This window comes from Leuciscus leuciscus (assembly GCF_965113295.1).
Source record: "Leuciscus leuciscus genome assembly, chromosome: 13".
NCBI classification, from domain to species: Eukaryota; Metazoa; Chordata; class Actinopteri; order Cypriniformes; family Leuciscidae; genus Leuciscus; species Leuciscus leuciscus.
Window position 1 is genome coordinate 10,266,377 of NC_138737.1, and position 24,796 is coordinate 10,291,172.

Here is a 24,796-nt window from a genome sequence, read left to right on the forward strand (position 1 = left end):
GATTTTCTGTTATATTTTGCAACTATTTTCATGAAAATTAAATGAATTATATTAACAATTATTTCATTATTAATAATATATTAATTACATTCTATGTATATGTGTGTGTATATATATATATATGTGTGTGTGTGTGTGTGTATTATATATATATATATATATATATAGTATATTTGAAAAAAAAATCTTGTTTTGTGATTATTTGACAGTGTTTCAATTTGATAAAAGAAAAGGATTTCCCCCCCTCTATTCACATTAAGGTATGTCTAGAGACACCTCTTAAGTGTGAAAAGGTTAGTTGTTATTTCAAAGAAACCGAAAGAAAGAAATTAAATAACAAACAGAACAAAAGACTTCTGGACAAACAACTTTATTTTTGATTATGGGTCTATACACTGTACATCCTGACACTGCAGTATATAAGCCGAACTACTTTCAACTCTAATCTCGTAGAGCTCTCTATCTTACATTATAGTCCTTGTGAGGGGAGAGGAGAGATCTAAGAGGGAGAAATTGGCCAGATCCAGGTGAATAAGTGGCATCAGTAGAAGAAGAAAGCATACATTAATCTCTTACATAAAAATAATTTCAAGAGTTGCAAAGTTTATAGTATATTGTTATAGCAGCAGTGAAGGGCTAATATGATATCGGCATGGGACAAAAAGAAAACAGATTGTTAAAACAAGATTCTGAATGTCTGATTCAACCAGAACTGATGTATTTGATATTTAGTTGAACGTAACAAAACATTGATAAAAAAAAAAAAAAAAAAAAAGAAGAAGCCATTTACCATAAAGATTCTACTGAACATTGCTATCATTTTTTGTAGCACAAAAAAGGGAAAAAAAGCAGACTGAATACGCTTGCATTGGGAATACAACCTTTGAAATAATTGTTTTAAAAACATTTTCTTTCTTTTTGTTTTTAAAAACACAACATAAAATATAACAACTATTATGTAAGGTTTTTTTTCTCATTCTGAAAAAGAAAAAAGTAACACAATATACATTTATGATACAGGTTTTGTAAAATGAAAAGAAAACAGCTATATACATTGGTGAATTTGTACTTTCATCGTCAGACTGGCTAATCCTGCTCATTTATCAGTGAAGTTATGTCGTTATTGCTGTGTTTTAGCTTTTTGTTAGCAAAAATGGCTCTTTTAGAAAAAAATCCACATTTTTTATATTATATTGGGAGCAAAGGAGCCTCTGTGATCAATTTCTCCCTTTTTCATAGAAAACCGCGAACAAAGTAAACTACACATATGAATTTGCGTGTAAAACCAACTACAAAACAACCCCATCTGAAATAACTTTTTTAGTTTTTTTATTCATTTATTTTTTTGGTCTGTAAAAACGCACAACCTCTTGCTACTGTTAAGACACTGAGCTTCCTTTAGACCGCTGAAGCCTGCAATGTACAGGTCAGGGCATATCATATCATATTTCAAAGGCTCTTTTTACATCTATAGCAAAAGTAACCTCTTAAATATATTTTTTATTCCTTAAAAACAGAGAAAGAAGAGTTTATTTATTCTGACTTACATTTAAAAGCTGTCTTAGTATAAGATTTAAATTCTTTACCAGTGGCAATTTGAGCATTAAATTCTGCTATGCATTTTTCTTTTATTTAATTATTCATCGATTTTTTAAGAAGAAAAAAAAAACATCAAAGGAATACTGACAAACTGGCATTAAAATCTATCAAATAAGCTGCGGCTGCTCTTAAGCAATGATAGTCAAGTTCATTCTGGCAAAATGGGGTGAGCAAAAGAGTGCAAAACAAAAAATGCACCACAGAGCTCCCCCAAATGACAGTGCAAATGGGACGGCCCGCTTTCATCATCTGACCGCTGTCTGAAGCAATTCAATGCACCTTACAGTCGGTCACCGTGGAAACGAGCTCAATAATTGTTCCTCTTCTGGAACCCCAAGGGCCCAAAGACAGGCACTTGAGGGTCTCCAGCATTGCATATGCACGATAGGTTTGTATTTAGCCCATGAGTAATGCCGTTAATGTTGCGTTTAAGATTGTTAAGAGCTGAAATTTATTGTTGAGAGGGTTTTGATTTCCTTTGTAGTTAAAACAAGTAGTTAAAATCGCTTTATATTGCATAACATAATCAAAATTACATATACTGTTTTAATGCCCAATAATGAATATATGAACGGCAGACTTTATCTTTTTCTTTTAAATTCCATGCATATGAAAGAAATTACATAAGCTTGCTATTGAAAGAAGGAACATAAGCAATAAAATATTCACACAATCTGAAAAAAACATCCGTTATAACAACAACAACATCAACAACAAAATGAAAAGAGCCAAAACGTAACATACATTCTGATTGCATTGTACCCAATGTATATAAATCACTTATAAAATATATGTATTTTCAACAAAATCTATCTCAGCTAAGTGTGTGAGATTTTGAAGATGCATTTATGACGTTCATTCATCCATCCTCGTCTTGTTTGTACACAGTACGCTCTTGCTCACAGCTGAGAGGAGCACCTGCATTGATATTTTGACTCCCTTTTACCAATGCTAGACAATTTGTATGTCCTATTCGTTCTGAACGGCTTTAAATTTGATTCGGAAATGTTCAAAACCTGTAGGAATCCAGGACAGTAACAATAACACTTTAGCAACGATTATAATCATATATCGATAACTATGATAAATGTTGAATCAAAGTCGGATTGAGGGGACGGCTGTGTGCGCCATCCACGTTTCGGCAAGCAAGCATGTAGAACCTTTTTTCTTTTAATTCTTGCGGTTTTATTTACAATAGTTCGTCTTAAACACATGATTACATTGCATGTATTAGAATGGCTATAATTAACAAAATTGTTTATTTCATTTTTATACTTAGGAATACTAAAAACTCTCTGAGATAAATGTGTGGGAGAGTGTGGGAGCGTAATGCATTTAGACAGTATTTTGTAATGACAAAGTGCGATTCATTATTGTAAAGTTAAAAAACAAAGCAAAAAAAAAAAAAAAGAAACATTTCCATATTTACATATTATAATTTACTTAAAAAGAACAATTTGTGGTTCTTGATCACATGACACCTCCTGCCCTAGAAGCTGTATTTTTTTATGCTTTTAGTTTGTTCCTAAAAAAAAATGGCCACCCACAATCGTGAGCCGTGCCAGTTGTAAGCACCTCAGCCCACGGAGAAGCTGTACGCGAGTGTGACGAGAAGAAAACCCAAACCGTCACGGAGAGCAAGAGCCACAAACCTCCAATTCCACACCAAGATCCGCACTGTTGGCGTATCACACGACAGCTTGTGATGGGGAGCATTTGTTTGCCATTAAAAGAAAGTGCTCATGGCTTGATCATAACACTTACTTGAATACAAGTATCTCTCCCTTTCAACAGGGTTGAACTTCTTCACCTCTAGCTCTCCAAAGCCCTTCAACGCTCTCCTGACCAGTATCTCTTTAACGTTGTTAAGGATACAAGTGTGTGTAACCATTTGTCTCCATGGCTTTTTTTTAACCAGCATGTATGTACATGTAAAAAAAAAAAAAGGGGTAAATTTGAGGCTCTTATAAGTCACTGAAGTTTTTATCTCACACACGCTCACTAACAAGTCTCTTAAATAGCTTATTATGAAGTGATTTTCATCATACTTCCTCAAAACGAGCGAGGAAACAGGGATTTCTGATGGGATGATGAAGATGATGAGTCCTTGTCTCTTCAATAACAATGTGGGGTGGGACAGCATGCTGTTCAGGTCATCATAAAAATCGCTGTGTAAAATTTGTCGTTGTATCACCAATTTGTTTGTCATAGAAAAGTCTTCATTTCAAAATGTATTCAGTTTCAGGCACAGTTAGCTTTTGTGCTATTGGCTTCTTCCTTTCCATATGGACTTTTGCATTTTTTTTTCTACTTTAGTTGGAGGCGAGGTGCATTTTTAGTGCTCTCAAAGTAAAACATTTTCTAGAACGTGTCTAAATTCCCTCAAAAAACGTTCGGGAAACCTCCGGTTTTGCGCTGGCTAAGAGGCAGATGGGCGGGGCTCACCCGCATACTAGTTGACATGATTGGGCGGTTGGTGCTGTCAATCAGGGCGGTGTTGATGTGGATTGGGCGGAGTCAACAGATAAAGAGAGGATTAGTTGTTGGGGTCTTTGGCGGGTGGGGGTGGTGGGTCTGTGCCGTTCTTGCTGGGGCTTTTGGGCCACAGCTGTTCCTGTAGCTCCTTGACCACTCTCTCCAGGTGCTCCCGTGCCTCCCGCTCCTGCATCAGATCGGCTCTCAACTGCTCTCGGTCTGCCTCGGCATGCTGCAACTTTACTTGCAAATCCTCAATCTGAAAATACAGCATATAAAGATGATAAAAGATTAATAAAGTGGCCACAAATTGCTACAGCACTGTCTTTAGTCACATCGTATTGCACAATTTATTAAAACATGTATTCTCTCATTGGAAAGATTCGTTTTTGTGAATCATTGCTATTTCAGTATTCATTATATACTGTTATAGTATTTATTAATCATTGAATTTTCAGTTATTTTAATTTTAGTTCAAGTAATTTTATGTGCTTTTGTCATTTTATCTTTATCTATTTCTATTTAGCTTTAATTCATTTTAATTTTAGAAATGAGTACTTCTGCTAAAACTTTATTTTATTTCAGGCTTTTTAAAAAGTTTTTCATCTAATATTTAACTTACAATCTAAGCCTTATTTCAATATGAATTTTAATCATTTTAGGTTCAGTTCAGATGGTTCTTGTAAACTACCCAGTTTTTCTGCTTGCAATTTTAGCAATTTTATTAGTTTGTTTATTTATGTCATAGTTTAATGCTATCATCTGAACTGAGAACCTCTGTTCTTGCTGTTCTGATTGTAAAAATAAATTATATCAGCTGCTATTGATGGTTTTAGATTTAAATAGCATCAATGTAGCTACATTTTGCAAGTAGCTTGTAGTGTAGCTTACTACTTTTTCAAAAAGGCAGCATGTACAAAGACATACAAATATACCAACATCAATATACCAAATTTACAAACATCTCAGTGATGTCTCTCTCTTGTTTAGTCTGAAGCACCCATCCCTGACAGGAAGTTACCCGGTTTCCTTCTGAGAAATGAAACGTATCTCATCAGACTTGCAGGGCCACACCCAGTCTGAGAGTTCATTTGAAAGTGTGTGTGGGTGGAGTGTCATGTTGCATCAATCTAAGCACACTTCAGATAGCGCTTCATTAAACAGACACTTGTTTATCCAAAGCCACTTCCAGTACATTTATAGCACAGGGACAGTCACCGTGGAAGAATCTGTGGTTTAACATTTTGCTCAAAGGCATAATAGTTCTGAATCACACCTTTGAACCCACAACCTTTCGGTTACTAGCTCAGATTTTTAAACATTTGTTTTAGAAACGGTGTATGTAGAGATGTGATTGAACTAACCTGTGCAGAGTACTTGGCTCGCAGACGGCCAGCCTCACAGCCCTTGTCACACACTCGTAGCTGTCTGGCCTGCTCCAGCTCTCTCTTCAGCCGTATGCGTGACTCGTTGGCCTCTCTCATCTTCCTCTCACTTTCGGCACGCAGGCGCTCGATCTCCTTGCGCAGGTTCCTCTTCGCCTCAGTCGCCTCACGGAGCTTCTCCTTCTTAGCAACTCGGAGAAACTCCAGCTCCTGTGGAAGGCATGGGAATAAATGATGATTATTCACTCTTTTAATGAACATGTGATGATACATATATAAGAAATAATAGGGCATATTTATGTAACACAAGCATAATGGATGTCTATGTAAAATTTACACTGCAAATCATACATCCATTAATAGGTAAATTTTCCCACTGATTTTAATGCAACAATGTACATAAGAATGGTTTTACAAAATGGTACACCAGGGAGGACATGTCTTGTTTTTGGACATGGTGTGTTTTAGCCATACTTGAACACCAAGTTCTATATAATATTATATTAAATAAATTATAAAACATTACATCTAAATCAATAAACTGAACATTTATCAAAATTATACATAATTACATATATATACTAAAAGTTCAACATGGTACAATTGTGGTACAAATAGAAAAATACAGATAGAAAAATTGTGGTACAATTTACATAAGAATGGATTTATAAATTATTTTCAAAAAATTCAATAAACATTTGCCTTGTGTGTCATGAATAATGTCTGTGTGTTTGTACCTGCTGCAGGCTCCGTTTGGCCTGTAATGCGGATCCGAGCTTCTCTTCCTGTTTTACCCTCATCTTCACTATCTCGTGTAGAAACTTCTCCTTTGACTCTTTTGAGTCCAGGCCGCTGTCCAGTGCCTGTCTCAGCGTCTCCAACTCTGACTCCAGGTTGGTCATGGCGTGCCCGTCCCCTCCAGACACCAGGGGGCCCTCAGGGGGCCCGCTGGCTGGCGTCAGAACTGCTGGTAAAGTGGCTCCGGGGCCGGAGGGAGAGCTCAAGTCTTTAGCGGAGCTCGAGGATGTAAAAGATGGGGAGGAGAGTGAGGAAAGTGATGAGGTGACTGTTAAGAAAAAAACAGAGAAGAGGTTTTGAGTGGCGAATCAGACTACGTGGGTTTCATTAATTCATGTCGGCAGCAATAGGATTGTTTTTTCAAGCACCTGTCAAATACACAAGACATGCTTTAAAATAAGCCATAAAGGATGAGGAACGAAAGACCCCTCATTGATTTTCTGCCGCATTCACATAAGAGCTGTTACCGTTCTAATCCACCTCTCTCAAGAGCGCTCAAGGTTGGCTGAAAATGAACTGTGTGCAAATGAAGTGTGAACGAAATCTTAATGTATTTAAACGAGCACTTTTGTTTCACAACACACTGACATAATTGAGTGTCTAACACACTCACAGTTGCCTTTCTAACACACTCTTCATATACATTAAAAGAATGTGACATCCTTTCATTAATTTGAAAGAAAAGTATTTTGACTAGTGCCTCAGTTTGTAGAAACTTGAGCAAGGCATTTCAGAGGGTTTAAAAGCAGAAAAGCACATTTTTGTCAAAGCACATAAATAAAAACCTCTGCAAAAAAAAATTTAATTTAGTGTTTAAAGTTGTCTAAACCATCTTGTTAGTGTTGGCCTAACGTTAAAGGTGGACGAATCTTTGGGAAAATAGTACCTTTCTGATATCCTTGTGCATACTGTGTGCAAGTTATTGGGTTTATCGGATTACAAGTTCTTAAATGACTTGTTTACACATACAAAGTTTGTAAGAGATTTTATCACACTACTCTCACACATGTATAATGTTAAGAATTGTGACTTTACTTTCTAAACAGTGTGTATTTTTCCATTTTTCCGACTTCTATTGGGATTGCATTACAAACCAAAAGACAAGTCGAAATCACACTCCGATATTACAAATTGCATTAATCTATATAAATTATATACCGTTATTTATGTAGAAACAGTATTATTGTGGAAATACAACTGTGAAATGCTGTATTGAAAAATCCCTATTGTTATCAATATTGAGGACAGTTGTGATAATCAATACTTTTGTGAGATTATTATATTTTTTTCAGGATTCTTTGATGAATAGAAATGCCAAAAGTACAGCGTTTATTTGAAATAGACATTTGTTTGTAACAATGTAAAAATCAATTTAATGCATTCTTGCTGAATTAAAGTATTAATTGTCACATTATATATATATATATATATATATATATATATATATATATATATATATATATATATATATATATATATATATATATATATATATAGGGGCATGTGGCATACAAACATATACACACACATATATATATATATATATATATATATACTTATATATAACTTCCTTTGAACCTGGAACATTCCTTTAATGAGGTGGAGCAACAGTGAAAGGGTGCGACTGTACTCACATTCCTCACGGCTCTCCACTTCCACCTCCACGTCTGAGTCTCGCTCCTCCTGAGAGGGTGGCAGGGGCTTGCTGGCAGTGGCCGAGGGGCAGGGTTGTGGGCTGGGGTGTGTCTCACCCGTCAGCCTCCTCTTCCTCCCACGGCTGGCGCCTTCGCTTTCTGCCCCATGTGGGTGTGAGCTGCTGGGGGCAGAAGGAGAGGCCTGTCCTCCTTTCTGGAGGGGCGTCAGAGCAACATTAGGGGCTACAGCGCTCTCCAGGCTCTTGTAGTTGTAGAAGCTGCAGAAGAGGATTTGAAGTGAGTGAGCAGACTACGTATGCAGAGATGCTCATTTTTAGGAACAGTCCACAGACAGCAGTGCAGACTGCTGCTTGTGCAATGGTGTTACCTAACATCATCTTAAAGAGTATGGGTAGAGTTGAATAATCTAAACCAAATGGCAGGTTGACGGGGGGGAAAAAAAGCATCTCTGCAACCCACAAAAGAAGGGTGGGGAGAGAACAATGACTGTTTTGAATGGTTTCAGAGAAACTGATCTGGGCTCGACATGGTGACTCACCCAAACCCTCTCTAGTTATGATGGTAAAGTTAAAACCACATATATCTAAGCAATCAACAGCCAACAAGCTTGCATCATTCTCCTCTGTGCAGAAGATCCAAATCTTCTGCTGAATTGCTTTAGAAAAACCACAGCCAAGCATGACTAACATGCTGGTTTTATGTTGGTCTCCCACAAGTCAACATATATACACACCCTTTCTTAAGGTTACTGTTATAATCTTTTGTGCACTATATCATCTTTAATTAAATGATGGTTGCACAATCATTGAAATTATAATGATGCAGATTTCACTTCTAACCACAAGTGATTTATGATCACAAAATATCTATCTATCTATCTATCTATCTATCTATCTATCTATCTATCTATCTATCTATCTATCTATCTATCTATCTATCTATCTATAAATCTATCTGAGCAGAATTTTTTTGCATTGCAGAAATAAAAAAATGTATAAACTGAAATGATTTTGTTTAACTGGTTCATTTACATGAACCGCCTGAACAAACCATTCCAAAACAACTGAACTGATATGATTCTACTCTGCAATGAGTATTGACCAATCAGAATCAAGTATTTTAGAGTCATTGTTTACCTGTCACGTAACATGTTAGCAGGTCTGCCGGCTCCCTCCTTATCGCCAACAGAGATGTTTGGAGACCATGGCCTGAAGGCAGACGGTCTCTGTCTGGGCTGGATACAGTTGAGCCCCTGCAGCATGACAGAGAGAAGATAATAGATGTCAGTTGTGTTACATACAAGTGTTCACAGTAGAGAACACAATCAAAATGCATTCCGACATGAAAGCAGAGAATAGAGACCACCTGCAATTTTAGCATTGAAAACATTATTTAAGAAATGCTTGCAGAAAATCTCACAAATTTAACTGAGAAGAGACAGATAAAACAAGCTTGAAGAATGACCATCAGCACAAGTACACCGAGGTCACTGTGTCTGCTTGAAATCGGAGAACTGTGCTAGCCTATTTGCAGGCTCTCTTCATTTTAGGAGAATTGATTTTTTACAAAAGAACATCAGTTATTTTGGGTTGAGATCTTGTTTCAGAAGAATCTGATTCTCTGTGGCAAGAAAACAGTTGCTTGGCTCCAAAAATCTTCTCAGGAATGGCCAAGTTTCGTAAACAGGCTGGTATATTATCAACATATATTCATAGATAAGTATATAATTATCTGAAATCTGTACTCTCATATAACGAAACACATGTATCCACTGACAGAAAAAAAGAAGCCTTGTAACCTTATTGGCTGATGCAGAGAGAGATCGTAGCCAATCGGGTTGCTTGTCTTTGTCTCCTGAGGGCGACTGTGCTGGAAAGTCATCGTGTTTGGACTTCTTGGCAGGAATGGGATCAGACGCCTAGAGAGGGAGGAAAAAGAAAGCCAAAGAGAGAGAAACGATGAGTGTTGCTCAATAAAGAAAAATGAACTCATCATCAGTCTGATTTGATACATTTCATGTTTCTTCATTCGGTTCAGTGCGCATTTACCGCCTAGTCAGGCGTTCTGATGCCCTACAGCCCTCGAAAAACTACAGTACAGTAACAGTCGGATCGATGAAAGCAGTCGGCCACATTACAACGAGAGCGCACTAGAGGGTGTCTATCAACTCAGACAGAACTGTGAACTGCAAGAGACAGGTGCAATGGGAAAATATCAAAGGACTAAAATGGCGAACATTAAATTTAGTATGAGTGTTCAGTTCACACTATGCGAGACTGTGTGTGTGTATGCCGGAAGGAAAAAGTTTTTTTGTATTGCTCAGATGCTTAATAGACTGACAGAACCATCTGCTTTTATGTTGCCACGTGAACACGCGAGTGCAAATACACGTCAAAGCAGTAGGCTATTTGTTTAGTTTTGTCACTAATGTTTGTGCGATGACCTCACTCCCGCTGGATTCCTCACTGACTGCAGTATAATCCCTAAAATACACTGACCTTCCTTTTCTACACTCTCATTTACTCCAGAAAACCTGCGGTGTGCACCACCCACACATTTCCCGCTTATTAACACGAGCCACAGACATTTAAATGCTAAAATAATGCAGAGCGACTGGACAAGCGGTATCAGCCTCGGGCTATAAATCTGCGCCAACTTTGTCTGGTGGACTTCGAGAGCCTGTGAGAGCTATTTTCGAGCAGGGCTCCTAGTGGGAATGCGAGAGAATCTTAACTGACAATCTGCAGCATCCCGGCCTAGTGCCCTAACTGGCCTCAGCAGCAGGGGCTTCTGGGTAAGATGCTTCCAACTGGGTTGCACGGTGTCTGGCAGGATTTACACAGTTAGCCAATCATACGCTGAGAGAGCGCCATGTTTAAGTCTCCTTTCTTGCAGTCAGAAATGCAAAATATTGTGTTTTTGAATAAATGCAGTGGAGTCAATTACTGCGTAAAAGAGTCATTCACACAAAAGAAGGCGCTGATGGCCCAGCGCTGTTTGCATACATGAACGATTGCATCACGTATGACCTCATTCGGCAGGCCCGTCTGCTTAGGCGTGGTGAATTTCCAGCTGCAAAGCGTGATTATTTGACCTGGAAAGCAGTCACTTGCCACGTGCCTGTGTTTATTCGTGGATCAGACCTCTGACATAAAGTCACCAAATCTGGGAGATCTTCCCTAATCTGGGCTATAGGAAAACGGAGAGATTGGCATTCTAGTGCATCTCTTATAGAGTGATTACAAACTAGAAAAAACTAAGACAGAGAATGAGATCCAGATAGAAAAGTGCAAGAGCCTCTGGACTATATTTTCAATTATCAAAGGATACATCATTTTTTTATTAAGTGTGTGTGTGTGTGTGTGTGTGTGTGTGTGTGTGTGTGTGTGTGTGTGTGTGTGTGTGTGTGTGTGTGTGTGTGTGTGTGTGTGTATGTGTGTGTGTGTGTGTGTGTGTGTGTTTGTCAGTAACTAAACTGAATTGTTTTAAATGCTACAAGTGAATTTAGGCATCACAGCATTGTAATATATTTTAAGTTACGTGCAATTAAATGCTCAATATCGACCAATAACAATAAAATGCAATAACAAAATATAGTGCATCCCTACTTGTGCCACAAAACCTCGATTGTAATGAATAAATTAACAGTATTCTATAAGCACGCTTATAAGATCATGCCAACTGCAGACAGTCAGATGACCACAGTCAGGCCACACTGCAGGAAAGAGGAAATGACATCCTTCTAGCTGTTCTTTAGCCTGTCTTCTCTAGAAGCACATCAGCCCACACCAGCACTCTGACACTGACTGGACAGCCTGTTGGGTCACTTCACTCAGATCATTCTCTCTCTCTCTGGGCTTGATTAGACGGCCTGCAGGGTGAACCGCTCTCAAACGCATTAAGAGTTGAGAAGACGGGACAAACAGATGAAAAAGAGGAGCAAAGATTCAAATTTAATAGCGGACCCCAACCTCACTAAAGTGTGGACTTGAAGAGGACAGCATTTGAGACAGGACATGACTTTGTATATTAGAGTCTCCGTCTATCAGTCTGTCGTTTTCACAGTCGTTGCTTCCTCTTTCCTTCATCTGATAGGCGGCAAAGGGACCTCGTTTCAATGCCCCCCGCCCTTTTAAACTGTTCCCTAGCTTCCATTCTCATATCAAACAATGTGTTTAAGGGTACGAAAATGGCACCAACCCATTTTATCTTGTGTGTGTGTTTGTGTTAAATGTGACAGAAAGCATGCTACAGACAGACATCCAAAGCACTGTGAGACATGCAGACAGGAAATCACACCTCTTGATAGGAAGAAGGACGCAGCAGCATGCGAGAGACGCACTTAGATGTGAGCTCAGCTCTGAAAAAATGCACAAATACATTATCTCCATTTGGTCTTTCTAAGGAATCTGACGCTCTGCTTTCTTCATGCTATCTTTGGTATGTAAGACAGTGCATATACGCCTTCAAACTGACTAACTATGACCCACACACTCTAAAAACAGGAGTACACGGGATGGACAAGTTTCTGCAATGTGTTTTAAAACTGCAGGTGTCTGAAGAAGGGCGGCGTGACACACACACACACACACATTCACTCACACACATACATTCTGCCTTGTACATGTGTGAGAATGAAAGAAAGGTTTTTGCTCGAAGGTTTTTTGTTTCTCGCTTGAGGGATGACAAAGGAAATGTGTTTCGAAGGGCTAAACACCCACACGAACGTTCACTTCTTGCTACATTACACACAATTAGCCTACTGAACTAGCTAACTGAGTTGCTAAATCACCTCTCCTGTCTCGTCATCCTCACAATGCCAACCCTCCCTGTCTAGTCCTGTGTTTCCTGTGACACAGATTGCAGGATTTCCCTCCTAAACAAGCAATCACTTTCCAAACAAACATAACTTACAGAAACTTCCCTACATGTCGCTGGCAATGTAAACATCTTCCTAGGGTCTCTGTGATATTGCCTTTAAATAAATGTGATTTTACTACAGGTAAAGGGCGTTTTTATGCCCAACATGAAGCCTTTGAAAGATTATTTATATTAATAATAATTTGAACATTAATTAACATAATAGATTTATTTTTTACATTTCATTTTTGCAAAGCCTAAGAAAAATATAAATGTTGATGCTAATATTCAGATTCCTTAGGTTTTATGTTGTGTATAAAATATTATTATTCATAATTAATAATATTCAAAGCGAAGAACCGAACTATTCCAGCAATATATTTAACTATACAAAATACAGGATTTTTTCAATATTATTAATAATAATAATAGTTAGTAGTAAAAGAAATATTGATAAGAATACTTAATTAATGAAGCCTAAGAAAACTATTACTATACATATTTTTTTTAGGCTTCATGTTGTGTCTAAAACAAATAACTGAACTATTCAAGTAATATAATTCATTACACAAAAAAAGATTCCAATGGTGCATTAATCATTTTATTTACATTTCTTTTAAATTCTTAAAAATGTGTTAAGACTGCTCATCCAATCAGAATGTAGAGTCATAAATATCTGCTGATGATTAAGTTGATTCAGATCGCAAATGTTGTGACTACCGTGCAATGTTTTGTTCTCGTGTCTGTGAAGTTTTCCTGGTATCCAGACAGGTTTGATTGATGAATGTTTCTTTTTAACTGTGAGACAGGTTAAGACAATGAAATGTTTTCTTAGAAGCTTGTGTGACAAGCTTATGTGTATCCACGCAAGTGTGAACGCCAAAAGAGCAAACCAGTTTTCTGTTTGTGTGCGCGCGATACTCCACCCTCTCTCTGACCTGAACATGGCCTCCCCCTTGAGCGAAGCTACAGGCCTCAGCCGGAAGGGAGGAACTTCCTGTAAAACTAACAGAGCGCAGCTCTCCCTCTCTCCCTGCATCTCTTGCAGTCTTCAAAACGAGTTGTCATATTTCTCACCAGGCAGTGACCACAGAAACCTTAAGCGTACAGGTGTCAGACTGAACATGATCTACATGGTCCACGATGTTGCATTACGTTGTTTATAAGTCAGTGCTAAAAGAGTGATATCTCACATTTAACTTCAGTTAGAAAGCTGGACAATTCTAGGCATGAACTTTCTTTGCAACGACGACGTATGTATGAATTACTTGGGGTATACAGTTCCTGTCGTGTAATTCAAGGTTCTTCCTAAAGGAAAACGGTTCGATTGCTGGTGAACACATGTTGTTTTGGGGAGGTAGAGGTGTAAAGTGAAACTGTGAAATGAGTCGCTTCACAGTGTGAGACCTGCACTCTGGGCCAGTACCCAGCTCATTAGAAATGAGCATCTGTACACAGCACTGCTAGACAAAACACCTCCCTAACTATGCCAACACACACATACAGATGTCTCACTTTCCCAGACTATAAGATGTTTGGCTGTCACACTGTGAGACTTCTGTGAGACACTTGATTGCGTTTAACCGTGTTTGCTTACCTGTGGATTCAATCCACAAAGCGTTCACACAGAATCCAGTTTCAAATAGGAACGGGAAAGGGGAAATTATGACAGTGTTGTTATTGTTAACAAAAACTATTACAAACTGAAATAAAAATAATTATTAATTAAATAAAATTTATATTTATATAATAAACAAACAAAAATCTGAATGTTTCCTTGGCAACAAACTGAAATGAGTTTAAAGTACTGAAATTACTAAAACTGATATAAACATGTATTAAAGCTATATAGAAATATAAAAAATAAGTATGACAGAAACAAAATTGCAGAAAAAAATTATAAAAAATATAAGCTAAATAAAAAAAATTCTGAAAATAAACAATACTGAAATAAAACAAATATTTAATTATAAAAAAGACAAAATAAGCATGCAATGCATAAAAACATGCATAAGACTATCAAAGAAAAATATATATATTTAATTATATATTTTTAATATGTATTTTTAAAAATGAACTAAATTAAATTATTTATTTAATGATTCATAATTAATATAATATTATTAATAATAATTTGTAATATAAATAATAATACAAATATGAATAAAAGATGATTATTTATATTATTCATTTATTTTTTAAATGTTTGTATTAGAAATGATTAATAAATGATTTTTTTGGGACACTTCTGGTATACACATCACGTCTGGGCTATTTTTAGCACTCAGATTGCATGGTGGTTAGAAGTATCGCTGTACATTGTCGGACAAAGGTCTCGGCAGAGGACTCAGGCCTGTCATTAGTGTCTGTGTTGTGTGTGTGTTGAGGTTGGACTTCCAGGAAGAGTCCAGTGGCTCCAGACATAACAAGGCCGCGCAACACTGTGCACCACAATAAGGCAAAGCAACTAAATAAGGACCATCTCCAGCGATCGCACTAGCAGGGTCCAGCACGGACTCCATTTCCAAACTCAACACCACAGAGCAGCGCACAAACGCCGCCGCACACACCAAACCACATCAAAAGTGAGTCGTTCTGTGCAGCTGCTTGCTTGCATATTCAACTAGAAACACACACACACACAAACCTGGTGTTTTCTAAACTTGGTCACACCAGAGAGGAGGGATAGGGTTCCACTTCCTCTCCAAATTTGCTTTGGCAACGGCTTGTGTGGGAACGCAGTAGACCCTGTTCCCTTCGGACACATTGGGGGCAAATCCGTAGTTCAGAGAATCCTGCTTTTTTCATGACTGTCATCATCACACATCTCATTGTAGTAAAAAAACAAATTCAACATTCCAATCTGCAAAACAAACTATTCAAAATTAGAAGCTGCCAATGCAACCGTAAAGGGGCAGAAAGAGAGAGAAATATATATATAGATAGAGGAGGATGGAGAAAGAGAGAGAAAGAGAGAGATAGAGATAGAGAGAGAGAGAGAGAGAGAGAGAGCCCTCGGGTGCATGCAGACGAGGGGAGGAAACAGAGGAATCCAGAGAGAAGCATAAATCTATGACTCATTTACTCTCAAAGTTAAAAGCATCTAAGAGCAAGATAATCACATTTCAATGTTTTTCAAAAGTTGTTGAAATTGCTGAGGCCGGACCCTAATGGACGCTTATTGATCTATCTGTGTATGTATGTTGCTTTCTTCTACCATGTCTTACCTCATGTCTACTAATAGCCAGATCTCTAATCTCTTGTTACAATCAGCTTTTTTTTTTTTTGATTGAGAGTCGTTAACCAATATAATAATGTCATAAATCTATATGGGTTTGTCTGTTGGTGATTATTTTTTAAAAGCAGTGGTTACAATGATACATAAAATGTACAATTGTATTTTTTCGATCAATGACAGTAAAAATATACAAATACTTTTAATTATAAATAAATATTTTGTATTATGGATGATAAACCCACTGATTGATTGCTTAATCTATTGATAATAAACATTTCAAATATTATATTATATTATATTATATTATATTATATTATATTATATTAATAAGGATGATAATAATCACGCATAGATTCAATTTTTTTTTTTTTAAATAAGCCCTGGCCAAATCGCAACCTATACTATACTAACTAAAAATGCAACTATTTGACAATTCTGATTTTGTCACCAATAAATCGTGTGATTATAAACTTTCCTCGGAGAGCGAGACAGTGGTGAACTTGCTTTTCGGCTTGCAGATGGCAGTCGTTTCTAGCAAAGTTCAAACGCAGTGACAGTTTAAACCCCCTCAGGAGAGAAGCCTCTTTCAGCCAGGACTCGGTTTTTTTCCCTTCTGCCTTCTTTTCTCGCTCTCTTTTTAATGACTGCCTTTCAGCGCTGTCAAAGGAGCCGCCGTCGTGAGTGTGCTCATAAAAATATTCAGAGAGCCTCACCAAAAAATTCCAGCGTTTATGACCTCATAAAGTCAACCATAGCGAGATAGAAAGAGTCGGAGAGAGAGATTTCTCCCATTCCTCATATGAAGGAATAGACAGAAAGAGAAAGAGAGCGGGAGCAGGTTAGGCATGGGTGACAATCAAAGCGACATATTTTCAAAATCGACTTGTTGGTGGGTTTTATGAATGACTAGTCAACTAATTGGTCCTGTATAATTAGGCTGGTTGTCTTGTGTCCCGATCCCGAAAAAAAATCCAGTCAAATTCACAAAATGACTAGTTGTTTAGTTCCAGTACAGACACATATCAATAACTGTGGATTAGTGTGCATGTGTGTGTGAATCTGTATGTGTGTGCAGGCATGTCCTGTTTCCAGACAGATGGCTTGCATGGGACCGGGGGGCTCACACACACACATTGGTGCTCAGTATTACTTGGGGGCAGTGGAACACTGCGAGGTATTTCGGTAGTCTCTGCAGAGTCAAACACACATGTCTCTACATGTGACGGGCCCGAAAGAAGTGCCAAAACAAACACACACTCACACAGAATAGGAAACATATACACACACTCATTCAGGGAGATGCAGAGGTCGCAAACTCTTGAAAGAAATGGAAGGGAAACAAAAGATGAGAAGAGAAATGAAAGAGTGATTGATTCAGAAGATGAGGATGAGTGTGTGTGGCACTGACGGATGCTGAACTAGCCAGTTCAGACAAGATTGTGTGTGGGTCGTCTTTTTGACTTGGTAATCCATTTATTATTGTAGCTAACCCCACTATTCTCTGTCACTTTCTCTCTTCTTCTCTATCGCTCTTTTTTTGCAGTCTGAGAGGCCTGGAACATCTCAGCCGTTGATTTGAATAGACACTATTTTAGCCGTTATGCTAATTTCCATCATTCTGCTAACTTTAACCACACTTTTTCTACAAACCCTGACTTCAAAAACATATGACAGCCAAACATTTGTTAGAAAGCCTACACAGAAACAAGCAGACAGCATTTCCGATGCTAATTTTAAGGCCAATTTTTTAAATCACTAAGGTTAGCTTGATTAGCTTGTCTTTTTCGTTTACAGAGCTTACAGTCATAATAACAGAGACAGATACGATTTCTCAAGACACCTATTTCATCTTTCTAGACATTTTATAAGAGGTATTTAAAAACAAATCACTTACAGACATTTTTTAGCAGCAATGCTAATGCAATGCTAACGTAGCATACACAACTGTTCAAAAGTTTGTGGTCAGTAATAATGATATTACTAATATTACTAAATATTTCAAAAAAAATCTTTTTTTTTACTGTATTTTTGATCAAATAAATGCAGCCTTGGTGAGCATTAGAGACTTCTATCAAAAACATTACCAACACCAAACTTTTTAATGGTATTGTATGATGAAGTTAGTCTACATTTTTTAATCCTCTCTCTTCAAAATTAGGTACATTTGACAGAACGTTGAGAGACAAGCAATCTTTTTCACTCTCATTTGTGATTAGTCATTTCCTATAAACAGGAAGTATAAGAAATATGAAAAACAGCAGTTAAGCAGCCGTCTATCTCCCCATCTGTTTCGTAATGCTCCATTTTCCCTGTTGTCCAATTTTGTATATCCATAATACTTGCAGTCAACAAGAATTGTTGAAGAAAAATCAAGAAATCAATGGTCCATTTACATCATATTTGGGTAAACACCAAATCAAATAAAACAAATAAATGGCCCCATGTTTCCGGCTTGTGGCCTGTAGAAACAATTGCGTTATTAATAAAGAAATAATTCGGAAGGGGGCCGTTAAAAATAGCTTAAATAGGGGATGACACACAACAGGACGAACTCGAACGACCCCACCTCCCGTGGCAATTCGTGCATGTGCGTGCTGTGTCCTTCCCAGCATGCGCCGTCTAGTCGGAACACACAGGGACACGTCGGTCACAACCGGCTGAGAGTCATGAAAGCATTCGGAAGTGTTATGGAAACCCGGGACCGTTATGGAAAGTAGGTGACCACCGGGGAATGCTGGGGACAATGCATGGCCCCTGTTCCTGATGCTGACCCACCCGGACCTGAGCGCCACACATACGGGATGCGGCTCAGGGGTGTGAGCCGGTTTTAATTAGCTGGAGCGCTCTTGTTCCGCAGCGGCAGGAAGGAGAGACTGAAATAGAGAGGGAGCTATTAACAGCAGGCCTGAATATAGCAGTGTTGAGCCGCCACACAACGGCCCAGCACCCAGCAGTCTGCTCAACACCATCGAAAAAAAGAAGAGATGACTTTTCTGGTGGAAAGTACAGCTGTTAGAGAGAGAGAAAGAGAGAGAGAGAGAGAGAGAGAGAGAGAGAGAGAGAGAGAGAGAGAGAGATGACCATTGCTAACCATAACTTTCTCAAATCTCTCCCTTTAGCAGCTGTGATTTATACTAGAATATTCTGTTCTTCTTTTTCCACTGTCTCCCATAGCAACTGCAACGCTGTATCCGAATAACAGAACAAAGACTACTTTCCTTTCTTTTTCTCCCTCCCTCTTTCCTTCTATTTTGTCCCTCCCTCGTTCCTTAGCTCTCAGTAAGGCCTCGAGATTCAGATGTATCCTTCCTTCAAGGGAATAGTTAATGTCAAAACATTTATACTATTGAACTAAATGATACTATTTACTCATCCATGTGCTGTTTGATGGGTTTTTCTTTTTTGTGTGTGAAACAAAGTTTTGAATAATCATTAAGCAGATTTTGCCATTCAAAACAGCATAGTATAAATATTATGATTATATATACACTACTGTTCTGTACTGTTTTAGAAATTAATAGTTTTAATTCTTTATTAATTTCTTTATTAATTTTCTAGTTTCAATACTAGTTTTACTTGATCTTAGTGCTGCGTTCGATACTATAGATCACACAATACTCTTAGATCGACTACAAAATTATACTGGTGTTCAAGGACAAGCACTAAGCTGGTTCAAATCATACCTATCTGACCGCTACCATTTTGTCTATTTAAATGGAGAAAAATCGATCATAACTCCAGTAAACTATGGAGTGCCGCAGGGATCTGTGTTAGGCCCTCTGTTATTTTCAATATATATGATGCCACTTGGAAATATTATAAGGAAACATGGAATTAGTTTCCATTGTTATGCTGATGACACTCAAATATATATTTCATCAAGGCCGGATGAAAACGCTAAATTTTCCAAATTGACAGAGTGTGTTAAAGATATAAAAGATTGGATGATGCGTAATTTTCTTTTATTAAATCCAGACAAGACAGAGGTAATACTTATCGGTTCAAAAAACCGCCCACAAAACCTCGCACAATACAACTCTAACATCATAGGATGTCCTGTTACTTTATCCGCTACAGTAAAAGACCTGGGTGTTATACTCGATTGCAACCTGTCTTTTGAAAATCATATTTCATATGTTACAAAAACAGCCTTTTTCCACCTTAGAAACATTGCTAAGCTACGTAATATGCTATCAGTTTCTGATGCAGAAAAGTTAGTTCATGCATTCATGACCTCGAGACTGGATTACTGTAATGCCTTATTAGCTGGTTGTCCTGCATCCTCAATAAACAAGCTACAGTTAGTCCAAAATGCCGCCGCTAGAGTTCTTACGAGATCAAGAAAATATGATCATATAACACCGATTTTATCATCACTGCATTGGTTACCTATAAAGTTCCGTATTAATTATAAGGTATTGCTACTGACTTATAAAGCCCTAAACGGCTTAGCTCCAGTCTATTTAACGGATCTTCTATCACCCTATAATCCATCGCGCTCTTTAAGATCACTAAATTCAAGGCTTTTGGTCATACCTAGGATATCCAGAACCACCAAAGGAGGGAGAGCATTTTCACATTTGGCTCCAAAACTCTGGAATAGTCTTCCTGATACTGTTCGTTGCTCAGACTCGCTCTCCCAGTTTAAAACTAGATTAAAGTCGCATCTCTTCAGCCAGGCATTCATATAATCCCACAGTTCAAACTACAATCCGGCCTCTAGCTCATAAATGCCAGAGGAGAACTGGCCCCCGACTGAGCCTGGGTTCTCCCAAGGTTTTTTTTCTCCATTAGGTCACCTGATGGAGTTTTAGGACACCATTAGGTCACTTGATGGAGTTTTTCGGTTCCTTGCCACTGTTGCCTTTGGCTTGCTCAGTTGGGGATATTTTGGGGATATTTAATTTAATTTTATCAATCAATAAATTCCTCTTGAAACAAACTTTGTTGTATTATTTAAATTTAATACTGTGAAGCTGCTTTGATACAATCTGTATTGTGAAAAGCGCTATACAAATAAACTTGACTTGACTTGACTTGACTTAATTCAGCAAGGATACATTAAATTGATCAAAAGAGACAGTAAAGAAATTTATGTCACAAAAGATTTCTTTTTCAAGTAAACTTTTTATTCATCAAAGAATCCTTTAAAAAGTAAAGTTTCCACACATTAAGCATCACAACTGTTTTCAACTGCGATAACAATAAGAAATATTTCTAAAACACTAAATCAGCATAAATGATTTCTGAATGATCATGTGACACTGAAGACTGGAGTAATGATGCTGAAAACTCAGCTTTGCATCACAGGAATAAATTACATTTCAAAATATATTGAAATTTAAAACATTTATTTTAAACTGTAATAATATTTCACAATATTACTGTTTTTACTCTATTTTTGATCAAATAAATGAGGCATTGGTGAGCATAAGAGAAAATCATTTTAAAAATCTTACCGACTCCATTTTTTTATGTATTGTAAATATGTATTAAAAGTCATAATATTAATAACATTAATATATTTTTGGATTTACTGTTCCTTCAAATACAACTGCTACATTGTTTCAGTTTACCCTCTATGTACTTGACTGAGAAAGGAGAATGTTATATGAAGATAGATTCACGAACTCCAGGAATGTGTTTTATTTGATATTTTCTTGATTTAACATGTTTGTTGCGTCAATGAGAATGCTCTGTATGGATAAATGCTCTGTATGGATAAATCTGCTCAGGGAAAACAGGATGGACTGCCACTCTCTGCGAGGTCAATGGGCCGCCAGTGCTGGATTGAGGTCGCAAGGTGGCGTGAATGTGGGACGCTGACCGGGACAGGGGGGCGGAGACAATGACCAATCGGATGGCACCACCAGGCCAGGGTGATTTAGCATGTTAATGCCAGGTTCATTTACAGCCAGGCTCCAGACTGTGGCAAATGAATGGTACATGGCCCCAGTCTAACACAATCACAGCTGACCCAGACAGTGCTCCACTAATGCAGACCTCGCTTTCTGGCTTTGTGCCTCACATGCATAACTGCACGCACACACGGTTTGGTTTCCGCCTTTGTTAACATTTAGCGCAGCAGTAATGTATTGTATCTTCATGCTAACACAAGCTTTAGCAGAGCTAAGCCTACACACCTCTCCTTTTGACAAAATCACCATTTCAAGGAAGGAAGCGCTTAAATTACAACTCTAAATCCCTAACTAACAATCATGGCGTGTTCTTCTCTCCTACAGACAGACAAATCCGCAGTAAAAGAGCCATGCTAAAGGGATTTTTCTCAGCATGGCTTCATATCACCACAGTCTGGTGGTGGCTGCTAGAAAGCACTCCACACACACATACACAGGCAGTCCAGACAGACCCAGACCGGACAAACAGCTTTCCTATCTGAGAGGAAATGGGTCGTCATCATCATCATGGGTGGAAATGGAGAAATGGCCTCCCGTAGACGGTGCGGAAAAAGAAAGCGTATCGTTTCACAACAAATATATATAAATGTACAAATATATATAAAGCCTAAATTCAATATGTTCATGCATATAAAGTGATTGCATCTCTTCAGAAAATTTGGACCAAACCTCTCGATTCATATGGATTTGTTTAACGATCTCTTTATGAACTTTTTGAAGTGTAAAAGTGGTGGTTGCGTAGCTGTCAATGGAGGGCCCGAAATCACTCAGATTTCATAAAAAATATCTTAATTTGTGTTCCGAAACTAAAAGTCTTAAGGGTTTGGAACAACATGAGGGTGAGTAAATGATGACAGATTTTTTTTAATTTTTTTTTGGATGAACTATCACTTAAGCAAAAAAAAAAAAAAAAAAAAAACCTGATGAAGTGCTCCACTTCGGTAAACACATTTTTTCTTTTATTTTAATTGGTGTATGTATTACAGCATTTTGGATGAAGTCATTCTATTATTAATTAAAACCTTCTATCTCGCTCCCTTTCTTCCCTTCAGACGAAGCATTTTGTGGAGGTGTGTCTGTAGCTGTACTGGTGTGTGTGACGAATCAATAAAGATTGTCTCCGCCCACTAAACAAGCCGATCCTAATTGATCCGAGACAAGTCGTTGGCATTGATTCTATCTTTAAGTTGATGTGTGGGTTAGAAGAAGTGACATAAACCAGGCCAATCCAAAGATCCCCAGCTGATTCTTAGAGGAAAACAAACAGACCCACTGTGCTGGGTGAATTGCATGTGTGTTGCCGGCTCAGTTCTTAATCCGCGAGGTACGTTATCCAGTGACGGGCAGATGGGATTATAATCCACTCGTATTAGTCGTCCCAACCCAAACAGACAGACTTTTAAATGAGTATCTTAAAACCATAATCCAGCTCCTTACTAATACCCATAGGACTAAAACATAATTTTTTTCCCATTTGTGCAAAGGTTTGCATTATATATGGAAATATATTAACCACTGCCATAATAGTTCACCTCATTCTAAACAAGCACGTACACATTACCCAGTTCTTTCTGACCCTGTGCTACTCGGGCCAGTTATGGAGCACTGATCAGCTTAGTCGTATCCGGATTTCTGCACGTACATGCACAGAAATACAAAGAACTGCAGGTGGCCCACCTAGTATAAGCATCCCAGAGCAGGAGGCCTTTCTCCTCTGAACGCAGGATTGGAAAGTGTGCCAGAAAGAGAGAAAGAGGAGGGCGACAAAAAGGGGGCATGGGAAAAAATGACTGTGCCCAAATGCCGTCCTACTTCTGTCAAACAACTCTAATGCCCGTCTTGTTCTAGTCAGATATGTTCTTATATTCTGACTGTGCTGTTTCTATGTACATCATCTAAGTCAGAGTCAAATGAATCTGTACTGCGCTTTTCACAATACACATTGTTTCAAAGCAGCTTTACAGAAAATCATAATGTTAATGTCTCAAGCCATAATACTGTATTAATTAACAATATATTCAAGCCAAATACTTGCATTTAGCAGATTAGAGCAGGGCGATAATATATTTTACATTTTGTGATCATACTATCAATTAAGCAGTTGAGATATGCAATATAGTATCTCCTTACGCAAAAAAAGTTGAACATAATTATATATAAAACTTTATTTACAGAGCTGGGGGATAATATAATATAAAAAAATTACATCTGCAGTATAAGCAAACATTATGTTTCTGTTAAAAAGAGTTACATTTGTGTTGTGTTTAAACCTGATGAACCAATCAGAGGAAGCTGAGGGTGGGTGCTTGTTACATGAATCAGTTATCAGTCATTACTGACATTCAGAAAACACTGTTCATCCTGAGCTGCATGCACTAATAGTGTCTTATGGATTTGGTTAGCGCTGGTGTTGTCGTGTGCTGCAAGTGCACAGTGACTTTAACACACTGTGTCCTGCACAGGGCCGTAGCTGGGGTAGCTGGGGTATCCGGGGCCCCGGTGCAGGTTTCTGCTGTGTGCCCCCTTGAAATCGCGTTCCCTGGAGGTTGGTTCCCCCTCGGATGAAATCGGTTTCCGATCGTCACCACCTTTCGCCCTGCTAGCGACAGCCCTGGTCCTGCACTGCTGAGTTCACGCTTTGGCCCTCTTCTAACCAGCAATCAATTATCAGTCTAGCCAGAGCAAGGGCAGGACACATGAGACCTGGGTGGCTCTCTGTGTGTGTGTGTGTGTGTGTGTGTGTGTGTGTGTGTGTGTGTGTGTGTGTGTGTGTGTGTGTGTGTGTGTGTGTGTGTGTGTGTGTGTGTGTGTGTGTGTGTGTGTGTGTGTGTGTGTGTGTGTGTGTGTGTGTGTCTCTTGGCTGGTGTC

The 24,796-nt window shown here is 38.1% G+C and overlaps 1 protein-coding gene across 1 annotated transcript in view; it reads right to left on the reverse strand.

Moving 5' to 3' along the window:
* Window positions 1–354: 354 nt before the first annotated feature.
* skia (v-ski avian sarcoma viral oncogene homolog a) overlaps window positions 355–24,796 on the reverse strand; it is a 67,116-nt gene continuing 42,674 nt past the window's right edge. The window contains exons 2-7 of the mRNA XM_082188268.1: window positions 9,711–9,830; window positions 9,049–9,164; window positions 7,892–8,169; window positions 6,197–6,525; window positions 5,439–5,669; window positions 355–4,333 (exon numbers count right to left, since the gene is read on the reverse strand). Coding sequence (XP_082044394.1) covers window positions 4,136–4,333; window positions 5,439–5,669; window positions 6,197–6,525; window positions 7,892–8,169; window positions 9,049–9,164; window positions 9,711–9,830 — 1,272 coding nt within the window. The 3' untranslated portion in view covers window positions 355–4,135. The remainder of the gene's footprint in view (window positions 4,334–5,438; window positions 5,670–6,196; window positions 6,526–7,891; window positions 8,170–9,048; window positions 9,165–9,710; window positions 9,831–24,796) is intronic.